Here is a 22,980-nt window from a genome sequence, read left to right on the forward strand (position 1 = left end):
ATCCTATGAATTACACATACACACTTCCTCTCACTAATATCCCTCTCGCTTAACTCCCTCAATTATCCCTCTCGGACTGTACACACACACTTTTTCTGTCACAGTGTAACTCTAATTCTTACCTCCCTCAAGAGTCCCTTTCGGACCACTCCCTCTCATTGCTATCTCTCACTCATCTCTGGCAAAGACCACTCTCAGACCACTCCTTTTCCACTGATATTGCTCTATTTCATCTCCCTCACATATTACTTTCGAACTTCTCCCTCTCACTGGTATCTTTGTCTCTCTCACCTCTCTTATTAGTCCCTCTCAACTGCTCCTGCATTTACAATCCCCTGCACTAATATCAGACTTCTTCTCTCTCTGTTGACATTCGGATATTTATATTCATACATACATACATAAACACTGAAGTTTAAAGCTATCCAGTTTCCTCTTTCGCACTCCCATTCGTACCTCCTGTTCTGTTTCACCATACTTTCGTCTATCCGCTCTTCCCCTCCCTATTCACTCTTCTACCGACTCTCTATAAGTCTTTCCCCTCCTACAGCTCATCTTCGTTGATCCTCTCCCTCTCGGCTAGACTTCAAGCCACTGGTATACATCTCCAGATAACAAATTTAACTACAATTTACCATTTTCATGTTTAAAATTCAAATTCACAATACCTCCGGTCTCCATCGTCTTCCGCACCGCCGTAGCTCACTCAGTCGCCTTAATCGTCTCCTCTTTCTCCAGCTCCCTCTCCCGTCCTAGACCGACTCCTCATTTCCTCTTTTCTCGTCCCTTCCCTCTCCGGCTTCTCTCTCTCTTGAATCTTCTATCACCAGCTTCCTCTTTTCCCTTCATGTTCTCCCATTTTTCCATCTTTTTTTTTCTTTTCTTCATTCTATTTATATCCTACCTACTAATCATCCTAGTCTTCCATTCCATCTCACAATCTGCACCCATCCTAGCAGTCCATTCCATCTCACAATTTGCACCGTTCCTTCTCATCCCTCTCCCTCTTCCACACATATATTATTATTATTATTATTATTATCATTATTTTTTTTACAACCTAAAACCCAGTTATTACACACATCAACTATGTAATTAAATTAATTGATAAACTGAAACGAAAATAATATTTTTGAATAATTTATCTTTAATTATAAATTTCTTATAATAGGAAGTGCTACATATGTGTCGATTACTATTATTTCAAGAAAAAAATTACTACAAACAATTAAATCAGTAGTCATTAATTTTAGGTTTTTTTTATAACCCGTTTATCTTTATTTTTTTTTATAAATTTTTCTTTATGTTTATTATCTACCAGATTTTTTGTTGTAGAGATTAAATTTAAATATTAATTAAAATTAACCTTTATAATATTAAAATTAGCGGTACCTTTTTCTAAAAAAAATTTATTACAAAAACTGTCAATAATCACATGAATAAATTCAACACTATTACTCATATAAGCTGTTAATAATTTAATATTAGTACTGGATATATAAAATATTGTAATACTTTAGAAGAGTCAAAGAGGGGAGGGAGTCAAACCAGTGGGTGGTGGGGATTAGAGGGTTAGGATGGATGGGTAGGATTTGATGGGGAGGAGGGTGTATAAAAGGGAGTGAAAAAGAAAAAAAAAAAAAGAAAAACAGAAAGAGGGGAAAAGAGAGGGAGTCGATCGACAGGAAAGGAAGGAGAGAAAAGAGGGGAAGGAGAGATCGATAACAGCGGATTGAAGAAACGTACCGGTGGAGAGGATTTTACCGAGCTAGGAGAAGATGGAGGCTAGAGGTAAATAAATTCCTATACTCGGATGTTGTCATGGTGATATAGATTGGATTTCTGTGCAGATTATCATTATGGAAGAGTTTGAATCGGGAGGAGGTAGGGATATGAGAAATGGATAGTGAGCCGAGTGTAAGTGAGAGAGAAGGAAGGGAATCAGCCGAAATGGAGTTAGGCCGAGGAATGGCGAGAAATCGATGGTGATTTTGCTGGTGAGGTACCGATATCGGTACTGAAGAAGACGAATATTGGAGCGCCGATGTTGGCGGTGGTAGAGTGGGACGTTGTGGTACCGATTCTGGTACCTGCATTTATTGGCGTGTGTGTAGTGCATTCTGTGTGGTAATACTCGGGTTGAGTAGTGTGGTACGTGTATATAGTGGTTGTATGTGTGTATGGGTGGCCAGTAGTAGGCCGGTGCGTGTGTGTTTGTGGCCAGGGACGCTCGGAGTGTGTGGCCAAGGAAAGGTCAGTTGTGTGAGTGGCAGTGTACTGCCGATATCTGTGGCCAAGAAAAGGTCGGTGTGTGTGTGTGGCGGTGTACAACTGTTGTGCTTCTGGCCAAGTGGGGGCTGGTGTGTGTGGTTGTATATTGCTGGTATGTGTGCGTGTGCGACCGAGGAAAGGCTGGTGTGTGTGGCTGAGTGAAGCCGATGGTGGAGTGGCGAAAATGGAGTGTGTGTGGCTAACCAAGGCCGAGGAGTGTGAGTGTGTGTGTGGCTAGATTGAGGCCGATGAGTGGCTTGTGTGGCCGAACTAAGACCGGTGGAGTGTTTGGTGCTTGGAGGCAAAGTAAGAATAGAGTAGGGTGAGAGAAAGAGAGGGTGTGGGCAGAGGACGGAATAGGGGAATACTAGAGTAGATGTACAAATGTATTTCCATACACGACATTTAAGTTTTGAATTTATTTTATTGAGTTAGACTGAGCTCATTATATGTCATTTGCAGATTCAGTAGAATTAGAGGAGGAACCAGAGTCCCAACTTGGGAAATCCGGGAAGCAAGAAATTAGAGAGATGAATGTTTAATAGATTGTAAAGGATGCCCACTCATTATTGATTTTCATGAAAATATTTCATGAATTTTTTTTATTGATTTTCTTTGATATAGTGAAATTGTAACTCGAATAATAAATATCTTGTTAGCTAAACTCGATTATTTTAATGCGAAGAGCATAGTTAATTTGGAGAACATTATAAATAAGGTGTTTGGATATGATGTGTGTCAAAGGACATCTTAGATGTTATAAATATACTATTAAAAAATTAAGTTAAAGTACCTAATTAAAAAAAAAAAAAGAAATTTAAGATAAATTCTCGAAATTTTAAGTTAATTTAAAATCTGTTATTATTTTTATTAAATTTTTATAGTGTTAACAAAAATAATTATATTTTTAAGTAATTAAAATAATAAATATTTTTAAATACAATTTGAATTATTATAAAAATATAAAATATATTTTAAAATAAATTAAATTAGAATTTGAGCTAAGCTAGACAATGCTTTGAATATCAATTAACAAGCCTGTCGGAAAGTCAAGACAGCAATGTTCGTGGGTCAATCCCTATATAGACTTTGATAATTAATTTAAATTAATTTATAATATGTTTTTGTAACAATTCAAATTGCATTTACAAAATATTTATTACAAAATACCTGTGTAATTTTACATTTTTCATTTGTAAGTTTCTTGTTAAGATATAAACAATAAATTGATTCATCGTTTTTATTGCTAAATTTTTTTAAATTAATTAAGTTTTGAGTGTATACTTTTGGTTTCTTGTTGCTTGCAATTGTACTAATAAATAAATAAATTTAATATGTTTCTAGCAAAATTAGCTTATTTGAGAATTAAATATGCTCTATTATTAGCAACTCTCAAAAGCCTACGCACTTGGATAAACACACAACTTTGGTGTCAATATCTTCTGATTCAGAGGTGACGTTTTTCTGTTTTTGAAGAGATATTTAGAGATGACGTTTAAATGTGATTTTCAAATATCCCAGAAATATAACAGTACTGCAGAAGCTGCCATCTAGAAAAGAACCAAAGACGGATGCAATGCTTCCCCAGAAAATTGATGAAAATTCTGACAACATTCCATGAATCCAGTACCTCCCATACTGATAATGTCTTTTTGTTTTCTAACAGCAGTGAACATCTGGATTGTATTATATCTATACATTGTCGCCAAACCTTTGTATCTGTACAATACTTGAGCATGGAGAACCCTAGTCCTCCAGCAAATAACTCATAGAATGAGCAAAAGAACTTAAAAGGGCATTCTAAAATGTTCCCAAAAACAGAGCATGTTTTATTTCACAATTTCATCAGAGGAGGAATCAGAGCTTTGTATTCTTTGCCTTTTTACAACGATAGGATGGTATAAATCTAGGCACATGGTATAAATCTATATCTTGAATGCAAGTTCTCTCTCCCATCTTTTGGGAGAATAAGGTATAATATTCACAATCTTGCTACCTTGAGGCAGTGGTAACTCATCTCCGCTTGGGATTTTCTCATGCCAAACAAATTCATTTTCATGTTCAAATTTCCGGAGCATTGTAGCAGCAGCATCAATTTCTTTCCTGAACTCAACTTTCCATGATTCTTCTCCAGGCATTTTCTTTTTTATATTGGCCAAAGCATCATGAAGAACTCCAATGGCAACCCCGATCTGGCCATTGCCCCTTAGACTTTCTGCGAGGTACTTCTGACTCCTCAAATCGTGTACAGCTCCACTAGATGATATAAATTCCTGCATGGTTTAGAACAATTATCAGCATGCATGTACAGGAGTACAGTGAAGATATGCCTTTATTCAGCCAATTAAGAAAACAAAGTACATAGCATAAATACTTGCCGGGTGTTCTAAATGCAGGATCCACGAGACAAACAATCCACCTTTTGCTGGTAAGTCAAATGAAATGCTACTTGTCAAATACAATTTACTACCTAAGAAACACGTTACTAAGACAAATAATTTGCCCATCCACTTTCTTCATGCATATTTTAGGGCTTCCATTTTCTATTTTACTGTCTGACTCAATAGAGCTACAGTTAGCATATTTAGTAACCAAACGTTGGTATGGGAGTAGGAGAGACAAGCCCATACAGTAACCCTCTGCTCCAATAATTCAGTAGCCTTATATTTGTTCTTTCCTCCCATTGTTTTCCACTCACTTGTAGGGATTTGGGCTAGAAAGATAGAAGGTACCAATCAAACATATCATAAATTGTCTGTCAAATTGTAGAACGGCTATTTTTTCTGCACACAGCAGTTTAACTCCTAGTCAAGCTTTCATTTGTCTTCTTACTGCCTTAAAGTCCATCAAATATCATCACTTGAGCAGCATGGACTGAACTTAAAAGGCAACCTTCTCACAATTTTCCATGTCTGCATGTGGTGATAATTTAAACTTCCAACATTTACACATGTTCCTTATGTTCTTGCATTTTACTCACAATTTCAATATCCACATTTCAGCATTCATACAAATTAAGAACCATGTTAGTTTTTAAATTGAAGGGTGATATATTGATCTTACTCCAAACCCCTGCCTCTGCCCCCCTCCCCCCCCCAACACCCAAAAAGAAAACAAGCTGGCTGCTCTAAACAGTCAATTCTCTACATACGTAATCTTCACCAATATTGATCATTCCCATAGGCCACTCCGGTATAGAGAGAAGAAAGTTTATTAAGAAAGCTATCAGTTGGACGCAACTAAAGTCGGCAATTCAATTGATGAACCAACTGATTATATACTTTGTTTGAAAAAGTGCACCCAAATTTGCAGCCAAAAACTGGAAAAAGGAAAAACTTTTCTAAAACTTATAAGATTCACAAGCATACCTCTAAGCGTGATGAAATATCCTTACATTCCCTGGTTGGTGAGTAGAGAACACCAGCAGCCTCACCAAGAAACTGACTGACACCATGGTGCAGCTTCGCCAAAAGACCTACTGTAGTTCCCTTTTCTTCAGCCCTTCTTATAGTTACAGCCTACTCAAATTTCATGATAATAACAAAATAACAATTATTACCAAAATAAAAAGGAAAAAAAGAAGTTTCTCCAGGACTTACAATAAAGTTGTACATGATTTATTGATGAACACACTACTTAAAGAACTAAAGTGGTAACCAGAAAACTGACCTGTGCCTCTGCCAAGCAAATAAGGCTCATAACAGTGCATATGGATGAGGTTGCCTCCGGTGGCCTTTCTGCTGATAATGCAGGCTGCAAAGAGGGAATAACCTCGTGAGCCAGGTGATTAAAAATTCCAGCAGCTTCTCTATAAAGCGTGGCAGATTGCACCAAATCTACAATGATGTGAAGGATGTAAATAACGATATGACAAATAACGTACACCACTCCAACAGCTATCCTAGAAAAAGGACTGGTACCTACCAGTTGCCAGAATTTCTACAGATCTCTGCCGAAGTTTTGCAGCATAAAGGAAAAGGGTCATAAAAAGCTCAAATTGCAAATTGTTAATTTGATAAAACTTTGGACCGCCAAAGTTGAAGAAAGATGATGAATTCAAGGCACTACTCCACCGTATCTTCAGTTCTGAAGTATACTGAACCATCTTGAAGTTGCTGCCAATACAATCAACATAAAAAACCAAGTTTTCCAGCAGAGGTAAGTATTTTTCCACTTTCTGCAGGTCCTGAGTCATTTATAGAAGACAAAAATAAAATGAGAGGAAGAAACAAATGGGATTGGCCATCACAAGCAAAACCAAATTGATCAATCTGTTTGAACTACAATACAACCGATGACACAGAAAGCTAGAATTCCTAAAATAACACAGTAATCCAAACACCACCTGCTGACAACGAGTAGTCAATCCTCCAGATATTTCTCGTGCAATGGCCTCTGTGACAGAGCTGCTTTTATTAATGGACTCCTCGAGTACTCTACGTTTAGAGCTTAACTCTTTCAAATGCTCAAGGGTAGCAGAATCACGTGCTGGATATACATCTTCGAAAATGATCTACCAACAACATTGAAATGTTAAACAATGTAGCAAATAAACATTAGCTCATCTTGAAGCGGGTAGCTTAACATTTATGTCTTTTTTTTTTCTAAGGTAACAAGATGTTTTGACTAGGAATCCAGTCATTAAAAAAATGTTTACAACTTCAGCATGAGTTTCAAAATGTGCCATCATTTTTTCGCAGTAAGGAAAGAAAAGGATGGTAAACTAATCATCTTCTTCTTTCCAATTTTCAACTTTTCACTCAAGAAATCTCTCACTGTCAGATGTTTTTCTCAGCTTCTACAATAACTACAAGCTTAAACTCAATACTTTGAGGACATAACAGTTAATTGTAAGTATCTAATATGACTACATCAGCACCGCACACAATCAAAATTCGATCCTCTTAAGCTTAGATTACCAAAACTAATACAATCAAATACACCTATAGAACAGAAGCAAATTCCAATAAAATACACTAGGAGATACGTTAGAAAATAAAGTAAAATAGCAGAGACAGCTACCTTCTTAGTCCTGAGCTCTGCTGGGTCTCCAAAATTCAGCATCCTCTTTCCACACACTAAAAAGGAAACAAAAGGAAGCGCGAGAGGAAATAACAGAGAGATTGGGAAAAGAGCGAAAAGAAAAAAAACTGACTCAAAGGAACTGTGTAACCACACTCATCTTCTCTTTGCATTCATATAACAAGAAGGTTTAGCAGAACCAAACCACAAAAGCGACTCGAATATTTTGTCGTACTCTGCAAAACTGGCGATACAAACCCGGAATTCCGAGAAATGAGAAGACAATAGAGAGAAAGTTGTTGTTTGGCTGTTGGTCGGAGCATGAATGAATTTATAGGGATAAGTTTACGCCATTTTTTTTGGTCGGCAAGTGCGTAGGGTTTCGTCGTTTTCAGGGCATTTTCAAATTAATTGCGATTTCTTCTATAGCAAGGTTGCAAGAAGAGGCTGTGAGGAGAAGATGATGATGATTGAGGTGGGCCCGGCTGATTCTACGACTGTTCGCCAGCCACTGCGCCCTGATTATTTTAATTAAAAAAATTAAATTTTGACAGAATATTTATTTCGATTAAAGATATAATAAATTTATTAAAATTAATTTTAATTTAATCATCGTTGTTATGCCAACATACGATAAAATAATTTTATACTTAAAATATATTTTAAGTGGGATAATGCTAAATGAAAATACTAAAAAAATAATCAATTACTTCACTTATCTCCTTAATTTTTTTTACGTATTTTATATCAATAAATTCATATCATAAAATTCATTTTTCTTTATTAGAACATAATATTTTTGTAGTATAAATAGACTAAAAAAAGTCAACGAAGAATAGAGAAGTCTTTATACAAACATCATCCTTATTTTTTTTCTTTTTAATTAATTAAATAAAAGAAAAATATAATTTTTTTCCGTAGAAATTTATATATTATCAATATGTGATACATAAATATTAATTTTAACATAACAAAAAAACTTCTAAATGACAACATAGTAGAGTAAAATATAATTCAAATATACAATTTTTTATATAAAAATAAATATACAAACTATTCAATCAATAGTGGTTAATAATGTAAAACTTATTGTTAAAAATTGATACAAAATATTCTTAATGTGAAAAAAAGATTAAAGTTACTAATAAAAATAAAGATTCATATCAAGATGTATCACAAAAATAAACATAAATAATGTTTGATTATTTTAATATATTTAGTATTTTTTTTATAGATAAAAATATAAAAAATATTGAAATGTATGCATTAAATGAGCAACAACTCTGTGTAAAAAAGATTTATATGTCAATTAATATATTTATAATTAGTCATAAATCGTTAAAATAATTAATATTATGTCATAATATAATAAAATCAAAAATATGGAGTCCTTTGTTCATAATTCTTGCTCACCGCATTCCAAATGAGTAATTTTTCTTTTACATAACAAATTATTACCCAACATATGCTAAATAAATCATAAGCTATAGACCATAACTTAAGCATGTTTTGCATATAAAAACACTGATTATTAAAAAAAAAAAAAAAAAAAAAAACTTTCAACCAGAAATTTGGACGAGCAATTGGAGAGAAAAGAGGGAAATAAAAAAAAAATGATGAATGAGGAAGTTGTAGAGAAAGAACGGGGAAATGAGCAATTGGTTTGTGAAATTTAGTAACTTTGCCATTTGAAAACAAAAAAAAAATAATAATCAAATTTATTTGTTAATTTTGTTTGAAATATTTATTCGATATAAATTGAAATATATTTAATGTTTATTTTTTTTAAAAAAATTAAGGTAGTATAAAATATGCATCAACTAATTAAAAAAAAAAAGGTAAATAAAATGTAAGAAAGCTTGAGGGTTTTTGGACTTTTTGTTTTCTAGTTTTTGGTTTGTTTGACTTTTTGTGTTGACTGTTTTTTTTATTTAAAAAAGAACCGTTCACCATTAATTAAATATTTTATGGTTATAATTTTATTTCCAAGTAAAAACCAACGGATTTTCCATTTCCTTTCCTAGAAAACAGACAGACGGACGGACGGACGGATGGACGGACGGACGGGCGACGGACGGATGAATGTCGTTAAGTGGACGATTTAAATCTAAAATCTTAAACAACACGGAACCATTTTGGTCTCCTTCTTCCTCCAGTCTACCGTTGATCCAGCTCTTCTCTTTCTGCTCTTAAACCTACCCCGCTCTACTCCACCAAAGAGGCGTTCGCTAATGTTGGCTCTCGTTTAAGTATCAGGGGGTACCCGAATTATCAAAGGCCAGTTCGTACCGATACCTTGCTCGGAGTGACTTTGGGAACAGTAATTTCATTTCATTCCTGGAACTTGAAACTACTTCTCTCTCTCTCTCTCTATATATATATATATATATCTATCTAAAGAAAACTGTATTCCAGTTTTCAGTTTATGCTGTATTTTAAATAGCTCTGGTTCTCCGCTTTGCACCGCATAGTATGGTTGAGAAACAGCTGGTTGTGGCCATTGAAGGCACTGCGGCCATGGGGCCCTACTGGCAGACTGTCGTTTCTGATTACCTTGACAAGATTATCAGGTACCATTTCTCTCTTCTCCAATTAATTTATTATTAGTATTTTTTTTAGTAGGATTAGGGTTTTAATTGTCCATTTCCTGAACTCGAGAGATTAACCATTTCCTGCTAATGGTGCCACATAAATTCAAAATTGAGTTTTATTGATTGTGAATAATACTTAATCCTTTTCTTCTTTCTCATTAGACTAGTGATGTGATATTGGGTCTAAAGCAAGTCTTGTATTTATTGGCGTGAAACCAATAAACAGTATTTTCAGAAATGCAAACATTATCTGAATTCTAATCTGTTTGTGTGAACAATGGGAGCTATATTTGCTTCTTTATTTTCTGTTTCTGCCAACTATTTGATTGAGGCTTTAATTAAGAAATATCAATTTTTAGTTATCTAGTGATCTTGATCAGCCTATAATAAAGTTCTGTAAATTAGTGTTTTCGAGTTAGAAGTACATCTGAAGGATTTCACACAGGGTTCATTGTAGAATGATGATAAAACATTCCTGTTGTCAGCTTTAATTACCTAGCTACCATTTTGATGCAAAAAAGAGAAAGAAAAAAAAAACAAAAAAAAGGAAGAACTACCAATGGACTATTATTTTAAAAGTAGAGCTTAAAACCCACAGATCATAGTTCTTTTGTTTCCTTAAATTAATCAATGAGAAGTGGGTTTGATAAATCTGGTGATATGGAATCATTTGGGTATTATATTTTATTAAAAGATTGCGTTATTCATGGACTATTCAGACAGCATTTATTAAAATTCTATTACTCCTAAAATTGTTCGAAGGCTTTTATTTTTTAGTAGCTTCTTCATGTTGAATCATGGACATGAAAATTGCATTAGTATGTTATTGACAGTTTCTAATAAATGGAAGGTATCAATTCTTGGTTGTTGTGGATTCTTTTTCAAATGGCAACTTGCAAAATATAACAATGTTTGATTTCATTTGTCTTTCAATATATATTTGCTAATTAGTTTATTTCTTTTATTGCTTGGTTAATGTGAAATAATTTGAAAGAATCCAACTTTATTATCAATATTCTAAAATTTTCTCCCACTTTAAGCAGAATAATAAGTTTATCAAGCATGGAAAAACCTCAATGAGTATAAGCTAAATGCAAATCTAGCAAGGCCACTGAATATGAAATTGACCCATTTGGTCTTGTGGCTCAAGCTGAATATCAACTCCGGATACCACTCCTTGAAAGATTGCAGTTGCGAGTCTACTTAGCAAGTACATATTCATATATATTATAACTTAAACACTGAAAGTGAATAATGTTGAACGTGCTAACTGAAAAATTAACCCATATGGTCTTGTGGCTCAAGTTAAACCTTCAATTCTGCATTATACTCCTTGAGAAATTACAGTCAGGAGTCTACATAGACAATGACATGTTCATGTACATTATAACTTAACCAGATATCAGTTAATACTTATGTTGTTAATGTCAATAACCGTGTCTTGTATCCCTTGGTTTTATGAGTGGGATTCATTTCATTTCAACTTTGAAGCTTGACCAAATGTTAGGGACCTTTTGGTTGAGGTTTTGGACTGCTATGTCTGCTCCACTGTGATGCTTAGAACCTTTCTTAGAGCTCGAGGCTTTCATACTTAACTTTTCATTTTTGGAAAGTATAAATTTTTATGCATCTATCCATGCTGAATCATTACTTTTTTTCTGCTAGTGGGTGCCATGATCATTAGACTATGGTGGTTTCCCCTCCTAAAACCAATCAGAGTAGAGTAAGCCATAAAAGGAGTTGATTGATAGTAATTCTGGGTTTGGTGACCCAAAAAAAGAGAAGATGCTTACAGTTCCGACAATATGAAGTGAAAAGAACGGTTAATCATTTCAAAATGGGGAATCAAATTTCACTGAGTGAGACAAATTAAAAAACAGCTGTAGTTCCCTGATCCCAAGGACGCTTGGTGCTTTTCGTTGTCTCCGTTACTGATGATGTGTCAACAGCTTGAGAAATTGTAGTCCCAAGGTAATCAATGAGCCTGACAGATAAGCACAATATTGTCCGTAGTTTCATTTGTTGAATTTGGACAAAGAATAGGCATGGTGAATTTGAGAGTTTGTACCGGGTGGTCAGTTTTTAAAACTTAACTAGGAAGTTTTATTTGGTCAATATTTTACCTGTTGGAAAGAGAATAAGTCTGGTGGATTAGAAAGAAATACTTTTGTAAAGCTTTATTAATTGTTCCTTCCTATGGAGATCATAAAACAAATCCCTTGCTTTCTTCCATTCATTTCTACCTAAATGCATTATAGAACTACTCTATAGATTCAAATCAAAACCACTATATACATTCAAATCTTGGCAGCACCTTTTCTCTCTATCTTAACTTCCTTGAGAAATAGGAAAATAAATCCTTTCCATTCTCTCCTCTTCCTTTTTACCTAATGAATTACAGAACCACCACATGGCTTCAAATAATATACAACATTGAACAATCAGCATGGCTGAGAAAAAACTAGTTGTCATTATTGAAGGAACTGCAGCAATGGGTCCCTTCTGGAAGTCTATTCTCTCTGACTATCTGGAAGAGATTGTTAGGTATGGCAATTTCCTTCTGTAAAATTTTGTTCCTTTCCCTAGTTCTCTTGTCATTCTGCTTTTTTTCTAATTCTGTTTTATTGGTGGAGCAGATCTAATACATGCATGATTCGGCTCTCTATCTATCTTTGTTTTTTGGGTAGATCTTGTTAGCTGGGAAGTGTTCCGTGGGTTTTATCCTTTGATAATTTTAGACTCTTCCCTTCTTTACTGTAATTTTTTTTCTTCTTCTCTTCTGTGTAGAAGAACAACTATTGATTCCACATTTCTTAAATTTTTTTCCTTTTCCAGCCGGTAAAATGTTTTCATTGTCAGGTGTCTGATGTTAAATGTACCACCCACTTCACTTTTAAGATATGAATCACGAATTTTCTGGTCTCGACTTGTCTCCTCACTGGTTATGACAAGTTCTGTGAGTTCTTTAAGTGTTTTTTTAGGGAATCAGATCTAGAAAAATTTCCTAACTCTCTCCCTTGCTTTCTTCTGTTAATTACGGGACGAAGTTTTATTGGTTTGCTAGGATTATGATTTCTTTGTGGGGATGCCAGCTACTAGCGATTATTTTGTCTATTTCAGGAAAAAAAAACTAATGATTATTTTGTCCTGGCGTAATCTTTATCACTATTGGACTTCATGTTTCTCAACCACTTTTTTTCATTTCATGGTCTATTTTCAAGATTATGATTTGTTAGGTCTGATTTTAAACTAATATCACCTGCTTCACTTCTAAGGTTAAATCACGAATCATCTGATACTGACTTATCAGATTGCTGGTTTAGCGAGTGATCTTTAAGTGCTTTTTGGGGAATACAAGAATTGTATTATAAACAAGGCACAAAGGGGCGCGGTCCATTTATAAAAGATATTGGAAACCCCAAAAATTTGCAATAGAATATCTGTATAAGGAAGGTATAAATGATCTTATTTGACATATAATGGCCATAGAACAAAAAATAAATTTCTTCACCAGAAATCCCTGCACTTTTTGGAAGGAAGGAACATTCTCTTTCAAAGGCTCTTAGATTTCTATTTTGGGTTGGTTTGCATAAGTTTTTTATGTTCGTAGGTCTCTTTAAAGCTGTTCTAATATATTTTGGTATTTGCTCAGGTGTTTCTGTGGTAATGAATTAACGGGGCAGGTAAAGCATTTGCTCTCTTTGCTCTTATTCTCAATTATTGTCCTTGTTTTCATCAACAACAGGTTATGATCTCAATTTTTCCATTGATGACTTCAGTACCTGAGCTAAGATCGTAGTTATTGTACAATATATTGCCAAACGGTGACAACTTTTTTTTTTCTTTCATAAAAGATCCTAATTTAAGTGTAAGTAGCATGAAATGCAAAATTCTTCTACAATATTTTTGCTAACCTTACTAACTAAGCTAATTGACTCTCACTCAGCATTCCCAAGTTATGAATTTCATACATTGACTGTTAGGTTGAGTACAACATGTTTTTGAGTAGGCTGCAAGGAAAGAAAGGTGATAGGAGAGGATAGGGAGAAATGAAAATAATGAAATTGGTAATAGAAGAAACAAAAAAGAAATCACTACTCTGAAAAGTGAGGGATGACTGTGGTAGCTAAAGTATGTCAACTGTGTATGGTTGTATTTCTCGCCATATGTGAAGTACAATGAAAGTTAGAGTCAGAGAGGGATGGCAGCCTGCAACATTTTACTCTTCATTTGCTGAATAACATTCCATTCCTCTTCTCTCTATTCCCCTCAATCCAAAAGCATGGTAGTCTAGGTGTTCTACAAATCACTTATCATATGATGTAGTATCAACTGTACTTATGTTTTTCTCAAGTTATGCATCTGCTTATAATGACTTTGGCTTATAGTATAAATTTATTATAACTCTGTATGGAATACAGAATTTTGCTTCCTTACAAATTCATAATTCATTGATAGAAAGAGAGACTTGATAGTCAACATCCTGTTCATCTGTAAATAGACAATTGAATATCTTATGTCTAGCTTGCGAACTTATTCTTTTTGTCTTATATTTTAATGTAATGTAGCTTTTGTTCTGGTAAAATTACAGAAGACTTCTTCTTCCAATGTGGAGCTCTCACTGGTTACCTTTAATTGTCATGGATCATATTCTGGTATGTAGTATTTTCTCTTACATAAAGTTGTAATTATCAGTTATTCGTTATTTTAGAGTATGTTCATGGAAAATATATATGGTTTGCTTACTCAAATATATACACACACACACATGTGGATTGCTTAGTTTATGTTGTTAGGGCGACTAACAGAATACTGTTTTCTGTCCTTATCTCCTACTTTGTGAGGTTGCCTTGTTCAACGGAGTGGCTGGACCAAAGATGTTGATACTTTCTTGCTGTGGCTCACAGCTCTTCCTTTCGCTGGTGGTGGTTTGGATGATGCTGCCATTGCCGAAGGGCTTGCTGAGGCTCTGATGGTGCATATTTTTACATGCTTTACTTCCTCTTGCAGAGTTTGAGTTGCAATATCTTGTACTGTAAATTTTCTCTCTCAAGAATTCTGAGATCTTGCAGCCATCATATGCAACATGATCATATTCTAAATCTACAAAAGCCCTACCACTCTAGAGATTAGCCTATCTTTGATTGCAAAAGGCAATGATGAAGATATAAAGGATTGACTAAGTTGGTTCTTCCTCCAAGTTGGCTCTATCTAGCACAATATCATGTTATCTTGCTGTCTGGTTTTGCTTGTTCTTTGAGTTTCGGCCACTGTTCCACTACCCATCCTCATCTCCTTGTAGCATCCACTGTTTGTTCCTAGTCTCAGTTTATGTGACCAAACAATTCCTACTTATTTCTTATCTTCCCTTTATTTTTTTTTTTCAAGTAAATTGAACTACCTAATGTCTTTAAATATTTTTGAAAACTCACACGAGTTCTTTTAGAGTTTTACTTCAGCCACTGACGTACTGAGTTTTCTGCAATGAAGTTTTAGATCACAAGTGTGCACTATTCTAACTTTTCTTTTGGAATGCATCATTCAGATGTTTGACATCAATTTAAATGGGAGCCAAGCTCAACAAAATGTTGACTTGCAAAGACATTGTATCCTTATTGCTGCAAGCAATCCTTATGCTTTGCCAACACCAGTCTATCGACCAAAATTGCAGAATTTGGATCAGAATGAAAATGTTGAAGGTCAGACAGAAAGTCGTCTATCAGATGCTGAGTCACTGGCTAAATCATTTCCAATGGTGTGTTTATTGGTTACTGTTATTTTTCTTACTTCTTCTTTCTTTCCTTCTTGGATTTATTTATATCTCATTTTCATTTCAGTGCTCTGTGTCTTTATCAGTCATATGTCCGAAACAGCTTCCAAAACTTAGAGCAATCTACAATTCGGTAAGGATTATAGGTTTCTTTTCTCGTAACTTGTCTGGCTGGTATCTAGGCTAACCTTTTACTTAGTTCATCCAGTTCTCTTTTTTATTAAAACATTACATGTGCATGCTGTCACTGGAGCAAAGGGCATGAATGTCAATAACAATTTTACAGAACTTTATCCAAACTGAGCCAGTCTAAATACCTAGATATTCGAGCTGCTTTAGCCGAAAGCTACACTCATGTTTGGTTTGGAATATCTAGTTGGTTCATATAAAACATGCTAAGGTTTGGATTTGGCTCCAGTTAAGCTTGGTAAGGCAATGAGCTCCACATAATTAAGTTTTCAAAGATCTGCAAATAATATAATGATATGAGTAAGCAGAAGTATTGCATTGGTAGCTTTTTCTTGAGATTTCTGTGACAGATTTATGTTTAAATTATAATCTTTCTTTTTTAAAAAAATTTCAACAAAAATAAAAATGAATAATGTAAATTCCTTTTTGTGGTTGCATGTACCTGTGCATGATCCTGATATGTAACTCCTTTAAACTTAGGGGAAGCGCAATTCCCGAGCTGCAGATCCACAGGTTGACAATGTTAAGAATCCTCAGTTTCTTGTTCTGATATCAGAGAACTTTATGGAGGCACGTGCTGCTTTAAGCCGTCCGGGATCAACCTTGGCAAATCAGAGCCCTGTGAAAATGGACATAGCTTCTGCTACTTCAGTTACAGGGCAGCCCCCTGCTTCTGTTCCATCAGGTTGTTATGTTCATACATTAGGTCTGACCAACCCTTTTTTTATACTAAAGTTGTTTAACTGTCTTCAGTTACTTCTAACTTGCATGTTCTCTTCATTTCTTACAATTTTTAAACATATTGCTCAATGAATTTGTGGTTAAAGAGGTAGAAGTTATACATCACTACCAAGAGTATTTGTGCTTATATCCCTTCACTTGTGAGGCAGAATTGGCTAATTACAGTTCTGTCGACCGTTACGTGTGGCTAATAAATCAACCATTCCTGGTTAACATTTATCTTGATGAAAAGCTTACTTAATTCATGTGTTAATAGTGAATGGATCTGTCATGAACCGGCAACCAATTTCTGTCGGAAATGTTCCTTCTACCACTGTAAAAGTTGTAAGTGTCAAATGTCTTTACTTTTTGAAAATTTCTTTGCTTATTTATGGCAAGGAAAAGTTGCTTTTTTCATGGCAGTGGCTTGCCCTTATATAAGTGATTAAACATGTTCATGTGATTATTTAGGAGCCAAGTACTGTGACTTCCATGGTAACTGGGCCTGCTTATCCACATATTCCATCTGTTGCTCGTCCTGTTTCTCAAGGAATCCCGAATTTGCAAACTTCTTCACCATTGTCTACTTCTCAAGATATGATCATAAATAATGATAACGTGCAAGAAGTTAAACCTATTGTCAGTTCTATGACACAGCCCTTAAGGCCAATGGCTCCTGGTGCTGCAAATGTGAGCATACTGAATAATCTCTCTCAAGTACGACAAGTGATGAACTCTGCTGCCCTTACCGGGGGAACTTCAGCAGGACTTCAATCAATGGGCCAAACTCCTGTTGCCATGCATATGTCAAATATGATATCTAGTGGAATGGCATCTTCTGTGCCTGCTGCCCAAAATGTGTTCTCTTCGGGGCAATCAGTTATTACTTCAATAACGGGGTCAGGGACCATTACTGGCACTTCACAGGTTGCACAAAACTCAGGTCTTAATACATTCACTTCTGCAACGCCTAGTGTTTCTGGAAATGCAAATCTTGGAATTTCACAATCAATGGCTACTATTCAAGGAGGTGCTAGTGTTGCCCAAGCTGTGACTGGCATGAACCAAGGAAGTCACTCAGGAGCACAAATGGTACAAAGTGGAATTGGAATGAACCAAAACACGATGACTGGAGTTGGTCCATCAAGTGTTTCATCTGGGACTGGCGCAATGATTCCCACTTCAGGAATGTCTCAACAAGTCCAGCCTGGCATGCAGCCACTTGGTGTGAACAACAGTTCAGCAGTCAACATGCCATTGTCACAACATGCATCAAGTTCTTTGGCATCCTCATCACAGTCCAAATATGTCAAGGTTTGGGAGGTAAGTTCCATTTGTGTGACTGACAAAGATGCTGACAGCTTATGGAAATCTTTTAATGTCTTTATACAGTAACTTTTACACTAAAATCTCTTTCTCTCTCTTTCAGTCTATGGATATATATACATATCTCTCTATATATCTCTGAACTTGTTTCATATCTGTTTCTGTTGAAACCTCACCTTTGAAATTTCTGACTTTGGACTGGTTCGAGTAAGTTTTGTCCTGGAACCTGTGTCTGTTTCTGTTGTTATGTAATTTATATCTGTTAAACTTAGATTTCCTCATAATTGCTAATTTATGCTATCTAAAGTATATTCAGATGCAGTGCACTATTCTGTGGGGCTAATCTACTGCTTGAACCGTGAGTATTAGTTTTTTGATAATAAATCAGAAAACAGAAGCCTTGCACTTGTCAAGTGTAACCAGAAATTGGTTAGAACTCTCCCTTATTGCTTTTTAATCTCTTTGTTCCAAGGAAAATGAGAACCTTAATCCTAAAAAATAAGCATGATGCTCTGAAGTAGTAACTTTGCTTAAATCTCCACTCTTGTGAATTCAGACTTCTCAAGATACTCCTCATTTTATTGCATTCTCAAAGGCGTTTGGAAATGGTCGGATTGAGATGTAGCCAGTGTTCCCTCTATAACATTCTACATTTTATAAAATTTTAGAAGAATCCTGAATGCTCCTCCGAAAGCCCTCTCCTGATCTCGGGTAAAATTATTAGGAAGGTAAAATGTGGGATTGATATCTAATCAGTGTTTTCACTAAAACATTCCACATTCTCTGTAAGCAAGATTGATGAATGCTCCTCTCAAAGTCCTCACAATCTGAGTTAAAATGATTAGGAAGGCCAACCCAGTGTTAAGAATTAGAACTTTGATGTCTGTCACCAACACGGCTTCTAACTTGTAGTTTCTTTGCTTAAAGTAGCTTCTTACCAGATTCAAGTGGGTGGTTTCTCTTGTAGAACGAGGCTTTTGCCACTATACCTGATAATAGCCAGGCTTCTGCTCATGTAGTACTTTTTGTCCTTTAAGATACCCTGCTTGGTTCTAATTGAGACCAAATAATTCTAAAAACCTCTTTTTATAAAAGAAATATAAAAAAGCCATCTTCCTCAAGGGCAAACCTGCTTTTTAACTGATTAATAATTGATTTGTTTCTTCTGAACTTTTTTTTAGTTAATTCTAATATTTCACACAAAAAGTTGTAGATTGTCTGCACTTCTGTTCATGATGTTTGAGTCCTTGATTCTGCAAAGTGGAGGAATAGAATCAGGTAGCTGACAGTGACTAGTTTGGCATTAGTTGAATCAAGTTGATTTATCATTAAAGGATATCAGAATCTGTAAAATATAACTACCTGGTTTCTCTATACATTAGTTTGGTTGGGAATTACCAAGTTTTCTTGTTTGCCAAAATGCATGCAGGGTAATTTATCTGGACAGAGACAAGGGCAGCCTGTCTTTATCACCAGACTGGAGGTGTGTTCTTATCACCTGATAATATTATTGGCACTTTTTTTTTTCATATATACCTGAATTTAGCACATCTTCAATGATGATTGTTCTTGAGCACTATCAATTCAATTTCACTTTTACTTCGTTAGATCTTTCACCTGCTTCAGATTTATCATTTATTTAGTCTAAAAAGTTTTATTTCATTTTTACAGGGTTATAGGAGCTCATCAGCTTCTGACACGTACGTTATTGGATAGTTATTATCTCTTGAAACCCTATCACTATGAAAAGTGGGATGGATTACTATCTTATACTTGAAGATCCATATTTATTGAACTATATACTTATCAATTACTGTTATACAGAGTATTAATTGAGTTTTTTTGGGTTGGCTATCTCTTTATACAATTGGGGTTGTTTCTCCTTTACCAGGCTTGAATTTTTGAGGTAACTCACTGATAAATGGGCAGTGCTTATAGCTGTTATAAAATGATTGGTTACTGATCAAAATCTCATAGTAATCTTTTTCTTCCGGGCGTTTTTTAAAATCATTTGGAGTGGATAATGTTGGGCTAAGGTCCTATGTGGGAGATGGCCCAAAACTTCTGAGTCTCGTTGCTTTTTTCTTCCTGTTCTTTTTATCTCCTGTTTATAATAAATATTTTCAAAATATAGCATTGATCTTCTGACATTAGTAATATATCCTACATCTGCATTTTCAAGTTCTGATTTCTCTTATAGTGAGTATATTCTACATGTAAACTTCATGTTATAGTTATTTAATAACATGAGCTATTCTCCCTTCCTGGATCTTCTCAGGCTTGCAGCAAATTGGCCACCAACCATGCAAATAGTTCGTCTCATATCTCAGGATCATATGAACAACAAGTAACAACTTCTTAATTGAAATCCTTCGACTGGCTATTAATAGTTTATACGTGGATCTGTTGTTCTTATGAGTAATGTTAATTTCATTTGATCTTATATCAGGCAATATGTTGGGAAAGCAGATTTCCTGGTTTTTCGAGCTATGAATCAGCATGGCTTTCTTGGACAGCTGCAAGAAAAGAAGCTTGTAAGTTTCGTAAATGCTTCTCCACCCATTCCCAAAATCCTCCAATCAACCTCAATATACAAAGCAGATATGTTTTTGTCTGCATTTGTGTTGCATAATATGTGATGATTTCTTCGATCTTTTCATTATTCAACCACATAATTTGTCATAATTTCCATTTTGTTCAGTTTTCTTGTTTCACTCAGGACTTTCCTGTGTTGATCTGGAATGCTGGGTAATAAGATCAATTTTTTGGTTTGAAAACCATTTTATTGAGCAGAAAGCATAGATCACTGCTACAGGAGAGTTTTCAAGTATCATCCACCTCTGTAAAAGGGGGTTGATTGAGAATCCAATTCTTAGTTTGCTAAGTTAATGACAGAAACTCGCTTTTTATTAAATAGGACGAGCGCTGTTATTGCTCATCTTCTTTTGTGAGAGCACATCTGCAATTTGATCTTGCACTCATTATCTCTGGTAAAAAGAATATTTTCTGATTTTACATTGAGGGAGAGCATTGCTGGGAAAGATGTCTTTTCTAGATTCATCTAGAGCATAGACTGAAAGGAAGACCAGATTTCTTAGATTTCCAAGACATTTTCCTTCCAATTTCCCCTAGTTATCAATCGTCTGTTTCTCTTGGACTGAATTACTGATCTTGTATGAGCATTGCTCTTTTGATGATTTGCTAACCACATATATATTGTGCACCTAAAGATGTTGAAGCAAATGAAACTCATTATGATATCACACAGGGTAGAACTAAATAGATTCTTAGCCGCAATAGTTGATCTGACATCAAATAACCCAAAATCTAGGAAAGAACAAAAAGGGGGAAAAAGGAGAAGTCTACAAATTTTCAATTGCAAGATGATACATATTTATATTCTTTATTTCGGCATTTATATTGTCACGAGTAACATTTTATCTTTCATCAAGAAACTGCATCTGAGCTCTAGGTTTTGAATTGCTCAATGATGTATTCTATTCAGTAATTGTGGATTTAAATGATTAATTTTATATCTTTAATGGTATTCTGGTGAGGAACTTGACATTTGTCTTCTCTGTAGTGTGCAGTCATCCAATTACCATCTCAGACGCTGTTGCTTTCTGTTTCTGACAAAGCCTGCCGCCTGATAGGAATGCTTTTCCCTGGGGTGAGCTTCATTTTATTGAGTTTATGAAATTTGGTTGCATAAAGATTTTTGGAAATCCTCTCTTCTTGCAGCCACAAATTTTTAAAACTTAAGGCTGCATTTGGTAAGTACTATGTTTTTTGTTTTTATTTTAATTCTTATACCTGGAAATATGTGTGGTAATTAAAATTTAAAAAAAATATATATATATATATATATAATAAAAGCAAAGATATGGCATGAATTTGAAAATAATAAAATTTATCTTTTGCTTTTTAGAAAATAATTTTAGTTTATACTACTATACATACACATGCTAAGATATGCCCCTCTGCACCCCTCCCCTCCAGCCTGTTTCCTCAAATGACAGGGCCATTGGAGGAATTCTTCATGGAAATTAAAAAGCTGCATGTCTTTTGAGCATCTAATAATGAACTTTCATTAGGAAGATTTCCCCAGCTCTATGCTTTTCCACTTTAATACTATATGCATTATCCAGAAATTAAATTTTTTTGAGATCAGGATATGGTTGTCTTTAAACCACAATTACCAAGTCAGCAGCAGCAACAACAGCAGCAGCAGATGCAACAACAGCAACAGATGCAACAACAGCAGCATCCACAGCTGCAACAGCAGCAGCTTCCTCAGCTTCAACAACAGCAGCAACATCCGCAGCAGCAGCAGCAGCAACCTCAGCAACAGCCACTCCCGCAGCTTCAGCAACAACAGCTTCCGCAGCTGCAACAGCAGCAGCAGCAACCTCTCTCTCAGCTCCAACAACAGCAACCATTGCCACAGCTGCAGCAACAACAACAGCAGCTTCCCCAACTGCAGCAACAGCAGCAACTACCACGGCAGCAGCAAATTGTTGGGTCCAGCATGGCTCCAGTCTATCCAACGCGTGCGCAGTTGCTTGCTCAGACTTCATCACAAGGGCCGCCTGACATCCCTGGGGCAGGCTTTATGGGTTAGTGCCCTTCAGCTATATTCTGGCATTAAATATTAGGAGCTGGTGGAAAACTATGTGGACAATCTGTCGTTACTCCCATTGTGTTCTTCAATCAGTTTCTTGAAACTGTAATAAGGTTTTCAGAATGATCTTATGGTTTTATTCAAGTTCTGTTTTATTATGAAATCTACTCAGTTCAATAATCCAGCGTGTAATTGATCGGGAATTGTGTTTTAGCTGGCCCGTGGAGCACGCTGGGGGGTTGAAACCGGGATGTTAGCATTGGATGGGAGGATTCCAATGTGAATTTGGTGAAGGAAGATAATATATATATAAAAAGATTGCCAGTGCCTGGCGGAATTATAGTTACGGTACAAGATAAGAGTAGTAGGTGAAATAAAAGGGCCAAAATTTGCAGATATATTTTAGTGGCCATTCTTTCGTTATTTCCACATGATCTGTAGAAATTAAATGGCATTACACGATAACAATC

The 22,980-nt window shown here is 35.3% G+C and overlaps 2 protein-coding genes and 1 long non-coding RNA gene across 7 annotated transcripts; 2 read left to right on the forward strand and 1 right to left on the reverse strand.

Moving 5' to 3' along the window:
- The first annotated feature begins 1,650 nt into the window (after nucleotides 1–1,650).
- On the forward strand, nucleotides 1,651–2,935 carry LOC148268730 (uncharacterized). The gene is made up of 2 exons (XR_015816919.1): nucleotides 1,651–1,791; nucleotides 2,734–2,935. It is a non-coding gene; the product is annotated as an uncharacterized LOC148268730 (long non-coding RNA).
- A 972-nt stretch (nucleotides 2,936–3,907) lies between these two features.
- LOC110823936 (Endosomal targeting BRO1-like domain-containing protein) lies at nucleotides 3,908–7,736 on the reverse strand. Of its 2 annotated transcripts, none has more exons than XM_088213070.1 (6): nucleotides 7,294–7,736; nucleotides 6,617–6,784; nucleotides 6,196–6,448; nucleotides 5,941–6,107; nucleotides 5,640–5,789; nucleotides 3,908–4,544 (listed from the first exon to the last, which is right to left on the reverse strand). In XM_088213070.1, exons 1-6 carry the CDS (start codon nucleotides 7,333–7,335, stop codon nucleotides 4,197–4,199), a joined length of 1,128 nt encoding a protein of 375 aa, XP_088069196.1. In that variant the 5' UTR covers nucleotides 7,336–7,736; the 3' UTR covers nucleotides 3,908–4,196. The 2 variants fall into 2 exon arrangements, with proteins under 2 accessions (XP_088069196.1, XP_088069195.1); XM_088213069.1 differs by having other exon boundaries at nucleotides 6,196–6,457; nucleotides 7,294–7,735.
- Nucleotides 7,737–9,269: 1,533 nt separating this feature from the next.
- Nucleotides 9,270–22,673, forward strand: PFT1 (phytochrome and flowering time regulatory protein (PFT1)). 4 transcript variants are annotated; one of them, XM_088213073.1, is made up of 16 exons: nucleotides 9,270–9,863; nucleotides 11,550–11,855; nucleotides 13,537–13,567; nucleotides 14,476–14,539; nucleotides 14,792–14,859; nucleotides 15,430–15,639; nucleotides 15,722–15,787; nucleotides 16,324–16,528; nucleotides 16,841–16,908; nucleotides 17,035–17,886; nucleotides 19,319–19,372; nucleotides 19,561–19,589; nucleotides 20,168–20,236; nucleotides 20,339–20,423; nucleotides 21,473–21,559; nucleotides 22,061–22,673. In XM_088213073.1, the coding sequence occupies exons 5-16, from the start codon at nucleotides 14,857–14,859 to the stop codon at nucleotides 22,508–22,510; spliced, it is 2,178 nt and encodes a 725-aa protein (XP_088069199.1). In that variant the 5' UTR covers nucleotides 9,270–9,863; nucleotides 11,550–11,855; nucleotides 13,537–13,567; nucleotides 14,476–14,539; nucleotides 14,792–14,856; the 3' UTR covers nucleotides 22,511–22,673. The 4 variants fall into 4 exon arrangements, with proteins under 4 accessions (XP_088069199.1, XP_021910574.1, XP_088069197.1 ...); XM_022054882.2 differs by lacking the exon at nucleotides 11,550–11,855 and having other exon boundaries at nucleotides 9,270–9,613; nucleotides 9,709–9,863; nucleotides 14,729–14,859; XM_088213071.1 differs by lacking the exon at nucleotides 11,550–11,855 and having other exon boundaries at nucleotides 14,729–14,859.
- Nucleotides 22,674–22,980: the final 307 nt, after the last annotated feature.

The sequence above is a fragment of the Carica papaya genome, chromosome 2 (genome assembly GCF_054855325.1).
Source record: "Carica papaya isolate Zhongbai chromosome 2, ASM5485532v1, whole genome shotgun sequence".
Taxonomy (NCBI): Eukaryota; Viridiplantae; Streptophyta; class Magnoliopsida; order Brassicales; family Caricaceae; genus Carica; species Carica papaya.

What these genes read in the sequence shown, in the direction of transcription:
- LOC110823936 (XM_088213069.1), bottom strand. Translation starts at nt 7,335, where the DNA reads ATGCTGAATTTTGGAGACCCAGCAGAGCTCAGGACTAAGAAG. An exon ending in TGACTACTCGTTGTCAGCAG is followed by an intron (nt 6,458 to 6,616) that starts GTGGTGTTTGGA and finishes TAAATGACTCAG; the next exon opens with GACCTGCAGAAAGTGGAAAA. An exon ending in ATATTTCATCACGCTTAGAG is followed by an intron (nt 4,545 to 5,639) that starts GTATGCTTGTGA and finishes TAAACCATGCAG; the next exon opens with GAATTTATATCATCTAGTGG.
- PFT1 (XM_088213071.1), top strand. Translation starts at nt 9,766, where the DNA reads ATGGTTGAGAAACAGCTGGTTGTGGCCATTGAAGGCACTGCGGCCATG. An exon ending in TACCTTGACAAGATTATCAG is followed by an intron (nt 9,864 to 13,536) that starts GTACCATTTCTC and finishes GTATTTGCTCAG; the next exon opens with GTGTTTCTGTGGTAATGAAT. An exon ending in CTTCTACCACTGTAAAAGTT is followed by an intron (nt 16,909 to 17,034) that starts GTAAGTGTCAAA and finishes GTGATTATTTAG; the next exon opens with GAGCCAAGTACTGTGACTTC.